Source organism: Felis catus, chromosome E2 (assembly GCF_018350175.1).
Source record: "Felis catus isolate Fca126 chromosome E2, F.catus_Fca126_mat1.0, whole genome shotgun sequence".
NCBI classification, from domain to species: domain Eukaryota; kingdom Metazoa; phylum Chordata; class Mammalia; order Carnivora; family Felidae; genus Felis; species Felis catus.
In genome coordinates, this window is record NC_058382.1 from 61,031,364 (window position 1) to 61,043,242 (window position 11,879).

An 11,879-nucleotide genomic window follows, 5' to 3' on the forward strand; every position below is an offset into this window, starting at 1 on the left:
GGGTTAGTGAGCCCACCGGGAGCCCCCTCCAACCCAGGGCGCGCGACCCGAGAGAAGCAGCAGCGAGGAAGCCAAGTTCCACGGATGCCTTTATCCTCCACGCGGGGCGGGGATGGAAGGGAGCCAGGGCGCCGGCGAGTCAGCCGTCCCGCTCCGGCCGGGACCCGCGCAGGCAGTCGGCGTCCCGCAGCGACGCGGGCAGGCGGCGTCCCCGGCTCTCGGGCAGCAGCAGGACGCACAGCAGGGCGAGCACCGCGAAGGAGGCGAAGACCACGTGGTGCAGGAAGAAGCCGCCCCGGCCGTGCACGTCGGCCAGGGGCGCTGCCGCCTGGCCCAGGAAGCCGGCCCCCAGCACAAGGCCTAGCCCGGCCCCCCTGCGGGAGAGCGCGCGGTGGGGGGCGGCCCGGGGGCAAAGCGGGGGCGGGCGGGGGACTCAAAGTCTTTGTGGAAAAGCTTCCCCCTGGCCTGGAACACGTTTCCTTCTTTTCATCAGAAAATTCAAAACCGCTCCCCCCCCCCACCGCAATTCTGTCCTCGCTGCTCCCCAAGCCCCCGGCCCCCTTCCTCCACTCCCTTCTGTGACCAGCGGCCCCCGTGTGTCCCCCAAGAGGTGGTGGGAACCCCGGGCTCGACGGGGAGGGCAGGGTGTGGCTGGCAGCCCAAGCTCACCTGATCACCGTGGGGAACACCTCCGCCGCAAAGAGGCTGCTGAGGGCAGACACGGCGTGGGAGGCCAGGAGGCCCAGGACGGACAGGGACAGCATGGTCCAACCTGGCAGGTCTGGGGGCAGGAGGCGGCAGTTCCCATGCTGCCCGCAGGGCCTGGCCTCCCCAGCCTTTCCCCATCTGGGATCATAGGATCCTTTTGGCCTTCTGACTCTTTGGGCCTCAGTTTCCCTGAGTACACGGTGGGAAGACCGATGGGGCAAAAACCACAACTTCATCCCAATGCCCCGTCTCCTGTGCTACCTTCTCGTGGCCCCAGGAAGGGGCTGATCCCGCTACCCCACATCGGTCAGACCCTTTGCCAAACACGAGGACTCGGTATCGGCAGGGCCCCAAGCTCACACTGGGTCCCGGCAAGGAGCAGCAGGGATGCCAGGCCCAGGACCAGGGTGCCCAGCAACAGGACCGGGCGTCGCCCCCAGCGGTCCCCCGTCAGCAGCAGGAGCACAGCGGCCGCTGCCTCCAGGCCGGCGGTCAGGAAGTAGGGCCAATAGAAGGTGGGCTCGCTCGGGGCCAGGTTGCGGAGGAAGCCGGCTCTGATGCCCCCGCAGATCAGCCTGGGAGAGAGGGAGAACGCAGCTATGGCCCAGCCAGGGCGGGGGACTCCAGCGACCAAAGACCCACCCACCGTGGGGGTGGAAGGCGCAGACCCCATTAGCCCACCCGTGCCCTCCCCTCCTCACGAACTGAAGCCCAGGATGAGTCCGTTTCTCCAGACGACGCGGGTGTGCCGGAGCTCCAGGACGGAGTGGTACTGGGGCCGGGGGCTCTGTGCACCCAGCGTGTCCAGCTCTGTGGCTCCGGGGACATGAGGGGCACGTGTGAGAGACGACCCTTCTCTGGCACCCGCCTCCCATCTCCCGGCTGGGGCATCACCTGTAACCAGGGAGCTCTCCTCCTCTGAGCCGTCCTCCGGGTCCAGGCCCCCAGGCTCTGCAAAGTGCCACAGGATCTTCCGGGCCCGGGCTGGCTGTCCCGTGGCCAGCAGCCAGCAGGGAGACTCAGGGAACAGGGCCGGCGACCTGCAGGGGTGGGGCGAGAATGTCCACAGGTCCTCTCCGCAAGGAGGACAGAGGCTCACGACGCCTCTCTGGATCCAGGGGAACAAGTCATGCCGCGGCTTTCTGGATCCCTGTGCCACACCCACACGCCCGGTGCTGCACAAAGGTGCGGAGAGAAGTGACACGCGGGCCGCCATGCTGTCACTGAACCGTGACACGCTTACCCCCAAAAGAGCAGCAGAAGGCCCGTCACCAGGGCGCTGAGCCCCTGCAGGAGGCGCCAGTCCTGCGCCAGAAGCGCCAGGCCAGGCAGCAGCAGCGTGCCCAGCACGGAGAAGAGGCCGGCTCCCACGGAGAACACCAGGCGACGAGGGGGGTCACACAGCTCCAGGCCTGAGCAGACGCAGATGGCCTGAGGACCTCTCCAGGGCTGCGGGGACCGGTCACTAACCTACAGCTCCAGCACCTGGACCTTCCCACCAGGGACAGACCTCATAGAACAAAGAGTGCCCCTCCCCCCTCCGCAAGAAGGGCCCTCAGCGGGAGTGCCAGAGGGGCCTCCCATGCCACCTGACTTTGCCCCGCAGCAGAGTGGGAGGCCTGGCCGGAGGGGGTGCTCCCCAGGGCCCCCACCCCCGCGGTACTCACGAGCCACGTAGAGGGCAAGGGAAAACCCTGCCAAGGCCCCCCCGTGAAGCAGCCTTAAGGTCAGCAGGGCGGGAAAGCTGGCCGCCAGGGCCTCACTGGCCCCCAGGCCTGTGGCCAGCACCAGGGAGGCCACGAACACAGCCCGACGTCCAAACCTGGGGGGGCAGCCAGGGAAACGTGGGTGCGGGTCAGGACAGCTAGGGCATCCGGCAGGACCCTGAGGGCCTGGAAGGGGAGGGGGGGGGCTGCTGGGAGAGAAGCGAAGGGGCAGCACCTCACCGGTCACAGCCCGCACCCAGGAAGACACAGCCCAGCAGCCAGCCCAGGAGGTGGCTCATCTGCTCCAGGGGCACCTTCCAGCCATCCTCACACACCAGGTTCCACTACGGGGACACCAATCACCTGTTGGCTGGCCGGGCCACCCTTCCCATTGCGAGTTCCCAGAAGGCCAGGCTGCCAGGGGCGCTCGATGGCCTGCTCCAGTTCCTCTCTGGAGATAAGGGGAAACTGAGGCACAGAGAGAGTGGAGGACCTGCTCAAGGTCACACAGCATGATCTCCTGACTCTGGTAGTCTTCCCCGCAGAATCTGAATAATTCCTGGTCTGAGTCCCCAGAGGGCAATGACAGGGGTCCCCAGGATGCCTACCTGGAACCCCAAGTCTGTTTTTTCTCTGGATGGGGACCCACTCCCCTTTCTGCAGCCACTGGTCTCCCACCAGGGGACCCTTGACAGAGCTGAGGCTCCTGCTGGCTGCTGTGCCAAGGCCTCCAGGGCATCGCCCTCACCTCCCCCGACACGGCTCACTTCAAAACTGATTTCGGGAACCGTGACTCAGGCCTGCGCTCACCTGCTTTTCCCTGACATGGCCCTTGACCTCAGTTTCGCACTTCCCCACCTCTCCTTCCAGGTTTCTGCGCCTCCTCCCCAAACTTAACGTACTGTTTTGGATCGTACTACATCACAGTTTTTATCTTAAAAGCCAAACGTTTGTGAAAGCTGACGGGGTGCTGATTGATCAGTACCCCCACAGAAGGGCAGGGGTGCCGTGGGGCAGAAGGGACGGAAGACAGCAGCCCAGCCGGTTTCAGGGCCTCAGGCAAAGACGTGGCAACCCTGTCCCTGTTCCCACACTGGAGCTGATCCTCCCAGGGACAGAGGTAGGGATGCGGGGCAGAGGCTGCCAGGAGGGAGGCAGAGCTGGGCGGGTCCCAAGCCCCAGGGAGGAAGGAGCGGAAGAGGGGCCTGGGAGGGTCCCGCTGCCTCCTCCCCTTCTCTTCGCAACCCACCCCCCGAGTCGCCCCCACCTCCCCTCCAGCTCGTTTGCACCTCCGACGAAAGGTCTGCTTTTCGCAAACGTATCTCCACGTGCCTACCTTGATTCAAAGCCTCCTGTCTTGGGAACCCGCCTTCGACACCTACATGGCCCAAAGCCACAGCTTGCTCAAAACGCTGGTGGCACTTGAGTGCCACCTACTGCGGACCACCTGGCGCCGATCTGCTCAGACCTTCGGCTGAACGCCTCCTCCCCCAGGCTGCCCGCCCGCAGTGGCAGTCCTCGGGCGGCAGGCTCCGCCGTCGGCCCGGCACCCCCGCAACCTGGGCATCTGCTGCGTCACCTGACGACCGACTAAGAGCCCAACCTGACAAGCCCCAGTCTACCGCGGGCAGAGGGCAAGGGAGAGGAGCAAGGGGGGACGGAGGGAGGTGAGGACGGAGGAAGGCAGACAGAAAAGGGGGGGGGGGGGGACGAGAGGCGTTAGAGTGAGAGCAAACAGGATGAGGCAGAGAAGGCTGAGGCGGAGACCCCGATCGTCGGGCCCGCGTGCTCCCGCGTCCGGTCCTCCGCTGATCTGATCGGGAGCGTACCTGGGTCACCGGGCTGCGCAGCAGGCCGGCGGCGGGCAGCGCGTAGTGCCAGCCGCGCGTGCAGGGCCGCGTGCCGTTGGGGCGGGCGTGGGGCTCGGGCTCAGGGTAGCGCAGGAGCAGGCAGGGGCTCGGGGCGCGCGCGGGTCCCAGGCGCGGCACGCTGGCGTCGAGCAACGCGGGCCCGCGCAGAGCGCGCAGCGCGGGGGGCAGCAGCTCGGGGTCCGGCCGGCAGTGGTGCGCCGGCGGCGTGGTGAGCAGCGGCTCGGAGCCCAGCGCCAGCCCCAGCGCCACGCACGGCAGCCACGAGGCGGCGGCCAGCAGGCGCCGGGCCCGGCCGAAGCCGCCCGCCGCGCGCAGCACCCGCGTCTCCGACTCCATCTGCGCCTCTGCGCTCGGGCGGGCGGGGCCTGCGCGGGAGCCGAGCCACCGAGGGCCGGACCCTGGGGCCAGGCCGGCAGGGGCGTGGCCTGGAGAGCGGGCTAGAGGAGAGCCGGGGTGCCCTCGCCCCTGCCGCGGGGCGGCTGCGAAGGCCTGGTGGTGGGACGTGGTCGGAGGACGCGGTCAGCTAGGCGTGCGGGCGCGGGCACGTGGACCTGGGGCGTCAACACGGGGCGGGGACGTGGTCTGAGGTATCCTCGTGCAGGGGCGTGATCGGGGGTGGGGTCGATGGTGTTCTCTCCAGGGCGTCCTCGTGCGGGGCGGACACGTGTGGGGCGTGGTCGGAAGGGCGTCCTCCCGCGGGGGCGTGGGTCGAAGGCGTGGTAGGGTAGGCGGGGCATGGTGGGGGGGGCGGGGGAGCGTCCTCGTGCAGGAGCGTGGTCAAGGGCGTTGATGGCCAGGCGTCTGCGTTCAGGGTCGTGATCGGCCACGTCCACGTGCGTGGAAGTAGTAGGGAGGCGTGACCGGAGGGGGTGATATCGCGCAGAGGCGCGGTAGGGGCGTGGTCAGGGCGTGGTCGGCGGGGCGTCTTCGCGCAGGGGCGTGGGGGGGTGGTCTGGCGGGCAGGTGTCCTCGTGCGAGGGCGCGGCCGGGGCGGGGCTGGCCGTCCGGGCCACTCAGGTGCAAGCCACAGGTGAGGGGCGGGGTTGCGGTAATACTGGGTGCTGCGGGTCAGGCAAGGCCCCGCTGGGAGTCGGAGGGTCATGGCGGGTTTGTGCAGCAGGAGCCTGAGTCGGGGCGCGCGCGGGCATTTAGGAGTTTCGCCGGCATCGTGCGTGGGCGCGCCTGGGAACCCCGCCCCGTCGCCCTGGCGGAGTCTTCCTCCCCACAACCGAGGTAAGTCGCGTTTGCCTTCAGCGTTTTTGCTCTGGAGAGAAGTACAGTAGGTCCTACAGATTACACCTGAGTTTCCGAACTAGTTTCTCTGACTCTGAGCTGGGACTCTGGACCTGACTTGTGTGTTGTAATGGCAAGTTTTTGCACATCAGACTGTCCTGGCTTAAAAACGTTCTTCCTGTGGGGGCATCTGGGTGGTTGGGACAGGTCATGATCCCAGGTCATGGGATCAAGCCTGTCTTCCGGCTCCACACTGGGCATGGAGCCTGCTTGGGGTTCTCTCCTTTTGCCCTTCCCCCTGCTTGCGCTCCTCTTTCTCGGTAAAAAAAAAAAATGTTCTTACTGAGCTGAAATTCACGTAATATAAAGCTATGTGTTGGGGGGGGTACCATTCTTTGTTGAGTTTAAAAAATTTTTTTTGATGTGTATTTCTTTTTGAGAGAGAGAGCACACACAGGGGAGGGGCAGAGAGGGAGGGAGACACAGAATCTGAAGCAGGCTCCAGGCTCTGAGCTGTCAGTACAGGGCCCGATGTGGGGCTCGAACCCACAGACCCCAAGCTTCACGACCTGAGCGGAACTTTGACACTTAACAGACAGAGCCATGCAGGCGCCCCTCTGTTGGGTTCTAAAATATTTCCCTAGTGGACCCATTGCATCCCCATCAAGCAGCGGCCCTCCCACGTGACGGCTCCGCCCACGTGAGGGGGGCTCCTCTCCTGTGTTCCAGGCGGCCCCGCCCCTACCCCGCCTACGCTTGGTGGCCCCTCCCCCACACGGGGCCCCGCCCTACACTGTGTGGTCCTGCCCCCGCGCCTGGTGGCCTCGCCCCCACCTTGTGCGCCCCGCCCTGCACTGTGTGGCCTCGGCCCCGCGCCGGTGTCCCCGCCCCCAGCGCTGTGCTCCCCTCCCGGCAATGTGAGGCCCCGTCCCTGAACCTGGCGGCCCCACCCCTGCGCTGCGCTGTGAGGTCCCGCCCCCGCGTCCGGAGGCCCCACCCCCGCGCTGTGCGCCCCGCCCTGCACTCTGGGGCCCCGCCTCGCGCTGTGCGGTCAGGCCCCCGTACCCGACGCTCCGCCCTGCGCTTTGGGGCCGTCGGGGTTCCCTGCTTCTGCTCAGAGTCACGGATTCAGGACTCGCCTGCTCGCGGCCTGTGTGTCAGGACTTTCGTCCTCTGTGTGGCCCAGCAACATTCCGTCACCTAGCTGTGGCGCCGCTTGTTTGTGGTGCATCTGCTGGTGGCCCTTCAGGCTGTTTCCCCTTTCTGCCTGTCATGATCCGCGCTGTGAACCTTTGTGTGCACGTCGTTGAGTCCCTGATTTCAGTTCTTTCGGGGACTGACCCAGGAGCGGGATCGCTGGATCGTGTGCTGAGGCCGTGTGTCACTTTGAGGAGCCACCAAACCTTTTTTGCACAGCAGCTGCCCGGTTCACGTTCGCACCACTAACATGCGAGCTCCGGAGTGCCCACATTCTTGTCAACACTGTCCTTGTCTGTCTGGGTTTAAAGACCCATGACAGAGCACTCCCCTAGTGGATGTGACACAGCTCACTGCGGTTTCGATTTGCGGTTCCCTGGCGGCTGGTGATGTGGGACATCCTTTCCTAGGCTTATTGGCCACATACATGTCTTTGGAGAAATGATTGTTCGGATTGTTTGCATGTTTTTTGCTTAGGTTGCTTGCCTTTTTGTTGTTCAGTTTTAAGTATTCTTTACATATTCTGGATACTGGGCCTTATCAGAGATACAGTTTGCAAATATTTCCTCTCATCCTGTGAGTTGTCTGTTCCCTTTCTCATATTGTCCTTTGATGCAAAAATATTGTAATGTTGGCGAGGTTCAATTTACTTTTTCCTTTATGCTCATCCTTTTGGTGTCATGTAAGAAACTTACTAAATTCAAGATTATGAATATTTGCACCTGTGGGTTTTTTTCCTACGCATTTTACAATTTCAGTGCTTTGATTTAGGGCTTTCATCCAGTTTGAGTTACTTTTTGCATGTGGTGTTAGATAAGAGTTCATCTAAATTGCCGTGCATGTGGACAGATTGCCCAGCACCGTTTGTGGAAAGACTTGTTCTTTCCCCCACTGAACTGCGTCCGGTGTGGCCAGCTGTGTGGTCAACGTCTGGACTTTTCCATTTTAGTCCCTTGGTGTGTTTGTCCTCGTGCCTTACCACACCGTCTTGATAACTGTAGCTTTGTAGTATGTGAAGTGTGAGCCCTCCAACTCTGTTCCTCTTTTTCAGTATATTTTTTTAAGATTTTATTTTGAAGTAACCTCTACACCCAATGTGGGGCTTGAACCCACAATCCCAAGGTCAAGAGTCGCACACTCCACCAACTGAGCCGGCCGACGGGCACCCCCGAGATTGTTTTGACTATTTGGAATCACTGGCAGTTTCATATGAATTTTAGGATCACTTTTTCTAGTTCTGCCAAAAAGACCATTGGGATATTGGTAGGGATTGCATGGAATCTGTTTAACGCTTTGGAGATATTTGGACATACTGCCACCTTAGCAGTACAAAGTCCCCCAATCCTTGAACACAACATGTCTTTCCTTCTGTTGAGATCATCTTTAATTTCTTTCAGAAATGTTTTGTGGTTTTGGGTATACAAGTCTAATGCTTCCTTGGTTGAATTTATTCCTGAAGTATTTAATTCTTTTATTTAAGTTTTTTTTAAGTTTATTTAAGCAATCTGGACACCCAGCCCGGGGCTTGAACTCATGACCCCAAGCTCAAGACCCTCATGCTCCATCGACTGGGCCAGCCAGGCACCCCAATTTTATTCTTTTTAATATTATTGTGTGCGAAATTACAAGTTTCCTTTTCAGATTGTTCATTGCTAATGTGTAAAAATACAAGTGATTTTTAGGATACTGATCTTGTATGTTTGCAACTTTGCTGAATTCCTTTATAAGTGCTGATGTTATGTTTGTGGGTTTTTAAAAGGTTTTTTACATATAAGATGCCATCTGCAATTAGAGATACTTTTCTTTTTCTGCCTAATGGCTCTAGCTAGGACTTCTAGTGCAGTATTGAATAGAAGTGGAAGTGGGCATCCTTGTGCCTGATCTTAGAGGGAGAGCTTTCTGTCTTTCACCACTGATTCTGACACTAGGTTTGGGTTTTCCAAAGTTCCCTTTGTCATTTTGAGATCTATTCTTTCCATTCCTAGTTTAGGTGTTTTTATCATGAAATGAAATGATGTTGAAATTTTCTCTTCCTTCTATTAGTGTGGTGTATTACATTGATTAATTTTTGTATGTTGAATCATCTTTGTATTCCTGGGATAAATCGCACATCATCATGGTGTCTAATAATTTTAATATGCTGCTGGATTATATTTGCTAGTGTTTTCTTGAAGATATTTGCATCTATATTCTTAAGATACTGGTTTATGCTTTTCTTCTTGTGGTATTTTTGGCTTTATTATCAAGGTTATGTTGGAATTATAGAATGAGTTAAGGGGTGTTCCCTACTATTGTTTGGGAGAGTTTGGGATGGATTGGTGTTAGTTCTTTAATATTTGGTAGAATTTACCCACCAAGCCATCTGGTCCAGGGCTTTCCTTTCTCAGGATGGTGTTGATTATTGACTCAATCTTAGTATAGGGTGTGTCTAGATTTTCTATTTATTCTTGGTTTCAGTAACCTCTGCATTTCTAGGAATTTGTCCATGTCACAGGATTTCTATTATGCTCGCATTTAATTGTTCAGTCTTCTCTCATCCTCTTTTATTTCTGTAAAATCCAGTTGTTTTCTGGTTCACTTCTGATTTTAGTAATTTGCGTCTTGTTTTTTCTTAGCCCGTATAAAGAATTGTCCATTTTGGGGGCGCCTGGGTGGCTCAGTCAGTTAAGTGTCCCACCCTTGATTTCAGCTGGGGTCATGATCTCACAGTTCTTGAGTTCGGGCCCTGCATCGGGCTCTGCACTGACAGCATGGAGCCTGATTGGGACGGTCTCCTCTCTGCCCCTCCCCCATATGCACGCGTGCGCGCTCTGTCTCAAAATAAATAAGAAAAAAAAAAAAAAAGAAATGCCCATTTTGTTGATCTTTCCAAAGAACTAGCTTTTGTTGATTCTGTTTCCATTGTTTCATTTATCTCTTCTGTTAACCTTAAAAATAAAACTGCCAATTATTTTACCAGCAAAAATGTCTTTATTCTGGAATGGCAGAGAATGGTACTCCAAGACCAGCGAGCCAGATCAAAGCCTTATTGCAGAAGGCAGGAGAGAGGGTGGGGCTGTTGTAAACTAAAAGTCCATTGGAGTAAACTGGAAGCTGGAGGTATAGAGGCTTCGCATTGGCTGGGCTGTGGCCGTCTCCCATTGGCTGGGCTCTAGCAGTCTCCCATTGGCTGGGCTATGGCCGTCTCCCATTGGCTGGGCTCTAGCAGTCTCCCATTGGCTGGCTATGGCCATCTCCCATTGGCTGGGCTCTAGCAGTCTCCCATTGGCTGGCTATGGCCGTCTCCCATTGGCTGGGTTCTAACAGTCTCCCATTGGCTGGACTGTTGCTGGGGCAGGAGGAAGCCTTCCTTTCCCCTGCTGGGATAGTAAAGTGGTAGCCGCAAGCAGGATGCTTGCCTTCTGTTGGGTCTGCATTTGAAAGCAGTGCTGGGTGTGAGGCGCCCCCTGCCGGCCGACTCCACTGTAGACAAAGTTTCCTTTTATTCCCACACATCTATTGGCTTTGGGTTTAGTTTGCTCTCTTCTTGTTCCTTAAAGTGTAAAGTTAGGTTGTCGATTTGTCTTTTGTGCAGCAGGCACTTATAGCTAGAGTCCCCCCACACTGCATTTGCTGTATCCTGTAACCTCTTTCTACAGTCTTCAAGTATTTTAAAAATTTCTCTTGTGATTTATTTTTTTGTCTCCTTGGTTATTTAAGAGTGTGCTCCTTAACACCCACGTGTTTGGAATTTTCCACTTTGCTTCCTGTTCCTGATTTCCGGCTGCATTCCATTGTGGTCAGAGAAGATTGGTATTATTTCAGTCTTTTTAAACTTAGGGGGTCTTGGAGGAAGAGTGAGCCTGGGAAGGTTGCGGGGGATCCGAGGGGAAGGCGAGCGTTTGACGTCATCGTGCGTGTGGTGCCCCTGCTGCCGGGGCTGGTGATTGGAGGAAACCCCTTGTCTGCGGAGCGGCTGTACCCTGTGAGCAGCGAGATCCAGGGACAGAGTCTCAGCCTCGCCGCTGCCGCCCAGAGACTGCTGAGCCCCCGTCCGTCCGTCCGTCCGCCGCCACCCACTCCGGACACAGAACATCCAGTCAGGGATAAAAATGAGCTGGTGCAGAAGGCCAAGCTGGCCGAGCAGGCTGAGCGATATGACGACACGGCAGCCTGCATGAAGTCTGTAACTGAGCAAGGAGGAGAGGAATCGTCTCTCAGTTGCTTATAAAAATGTTGTAGGAGCCCGTAGGTCATCTTGGAGGGTCGTCTCAAGTATTGAGCAAAAGACGGAAGGTGCTGAGAAAAAACACAGACGGCTCGAGAATACAGAGAGAAAATTGAGACCGAGCTAAGCGATATCCGCAATGATGCACTGTCTCTTTTGGAAAAGTTTTTGATCCCCAGTGCTTCCCAAGCAGAGAGCAAAGTCTTCTATTTGAAAATGAAAGGAGACTGCTGTCCTTACTTGGCTGAGGTTGCTGCTGGCGATGACAAGAAAGGGACGGTGGATCAGTCACAACAAGCATGCGAAGAAGCTTTTGAGATCAGCGAAAAGGAAATGCAGCCGACACACCCTATCAGATTGGGTCTGGCCCTTGACTTCTCTGTGTTCTATTCTGAGATTCTGAACTCCCGGAGAAAGCCTGCTCTCTTGCAGAGACAGCTTTTGATGAAGCCACTGCTGAACTCGATACACTAAGTGAAGAGTCCTACGAAGACAGCACGCCAATAATGCAATTACTGAGAGACAACTTGACATCGTGGACGTCGGATACCCAAAGAGACGAAGCTGAAGCAGGAGAAGGAGGGGAAAATTAATCGGCCTTCCGGCTTTTGTCTGCCTCATTCTAAAATTTACACAGTAGAGGGGCGCCTGGGTGGCTCAGTCGGTTGAGCGTCTGACTTCGGCTCAGGTCATGATCTCGCGGTCTGTGAGTTGAGCCCCGCGTCGGGCTCTGTGCTGACAGCTCGGAGCCTGGAGCCTGCTTCAGATTCTGTGTCTCCCTCTCTCTCTGACCCTCCCCTGTTCATGCTCTGTCTCTCTGTCTCAAAAATAAATAAACATTAAAAAAAAAATTTACACAGTAGATCATTTGTCATCCATGCTGTCCCACAAATAGTTTTTTGTTTACGATTTATGGCAGGTTTACGTTACTTCTATTTGAATTTCTGTATCTCCCAT

At 57.4% G+C, this 11,879-nt stretch overlaps 1 protein-coding gene and 1 pseudogene across 1 annotated transcript; one reads left to right on the forward strand and one right to left on the reverse strand.

The window, feature by feature from the left end:
- Positions 1 to 71: 71 nt before the first annotated feature.
- On the reverse strand, positions 72 to 5,036 carry SLC22A31 (solute carrier family 22 member 31). The gene is made up of 9 exons (XM_023245525.2): positions 4,244 to 5,036; positions 2,655 to 2,758; positions 2,376 to 2,530; positions 1,952 to 2,120; positions 1,603 to 1,748; positions 1,410 to 1,518; positions 1,069 to 1,283; positions 670 to 781; positions 72 to 374 (listed from the first exon to the last, which is right to left on the reverse strand). The coding sequence occupies exons 1-9, from the start codon at positions 4,619 to 4,621 to the stop codon at positions 140 to 142; spliced, it is 1,623 nt and encodes a 540-aa protein (XP_023101293.1). The 5' UTR covers positions 4,622 to 5,036; the 3' UTR covers positions 72 to 139.
- Positions 5,037 to 10,349: 5,313 nt separating this feature from the next.
- LOC101092724 lies at positions 10,350 to 11,646 on the forward strand (annotated as a pseudogene).
- Positions 11,647 to 11,879: the final 233 nt, after the last annotated feature.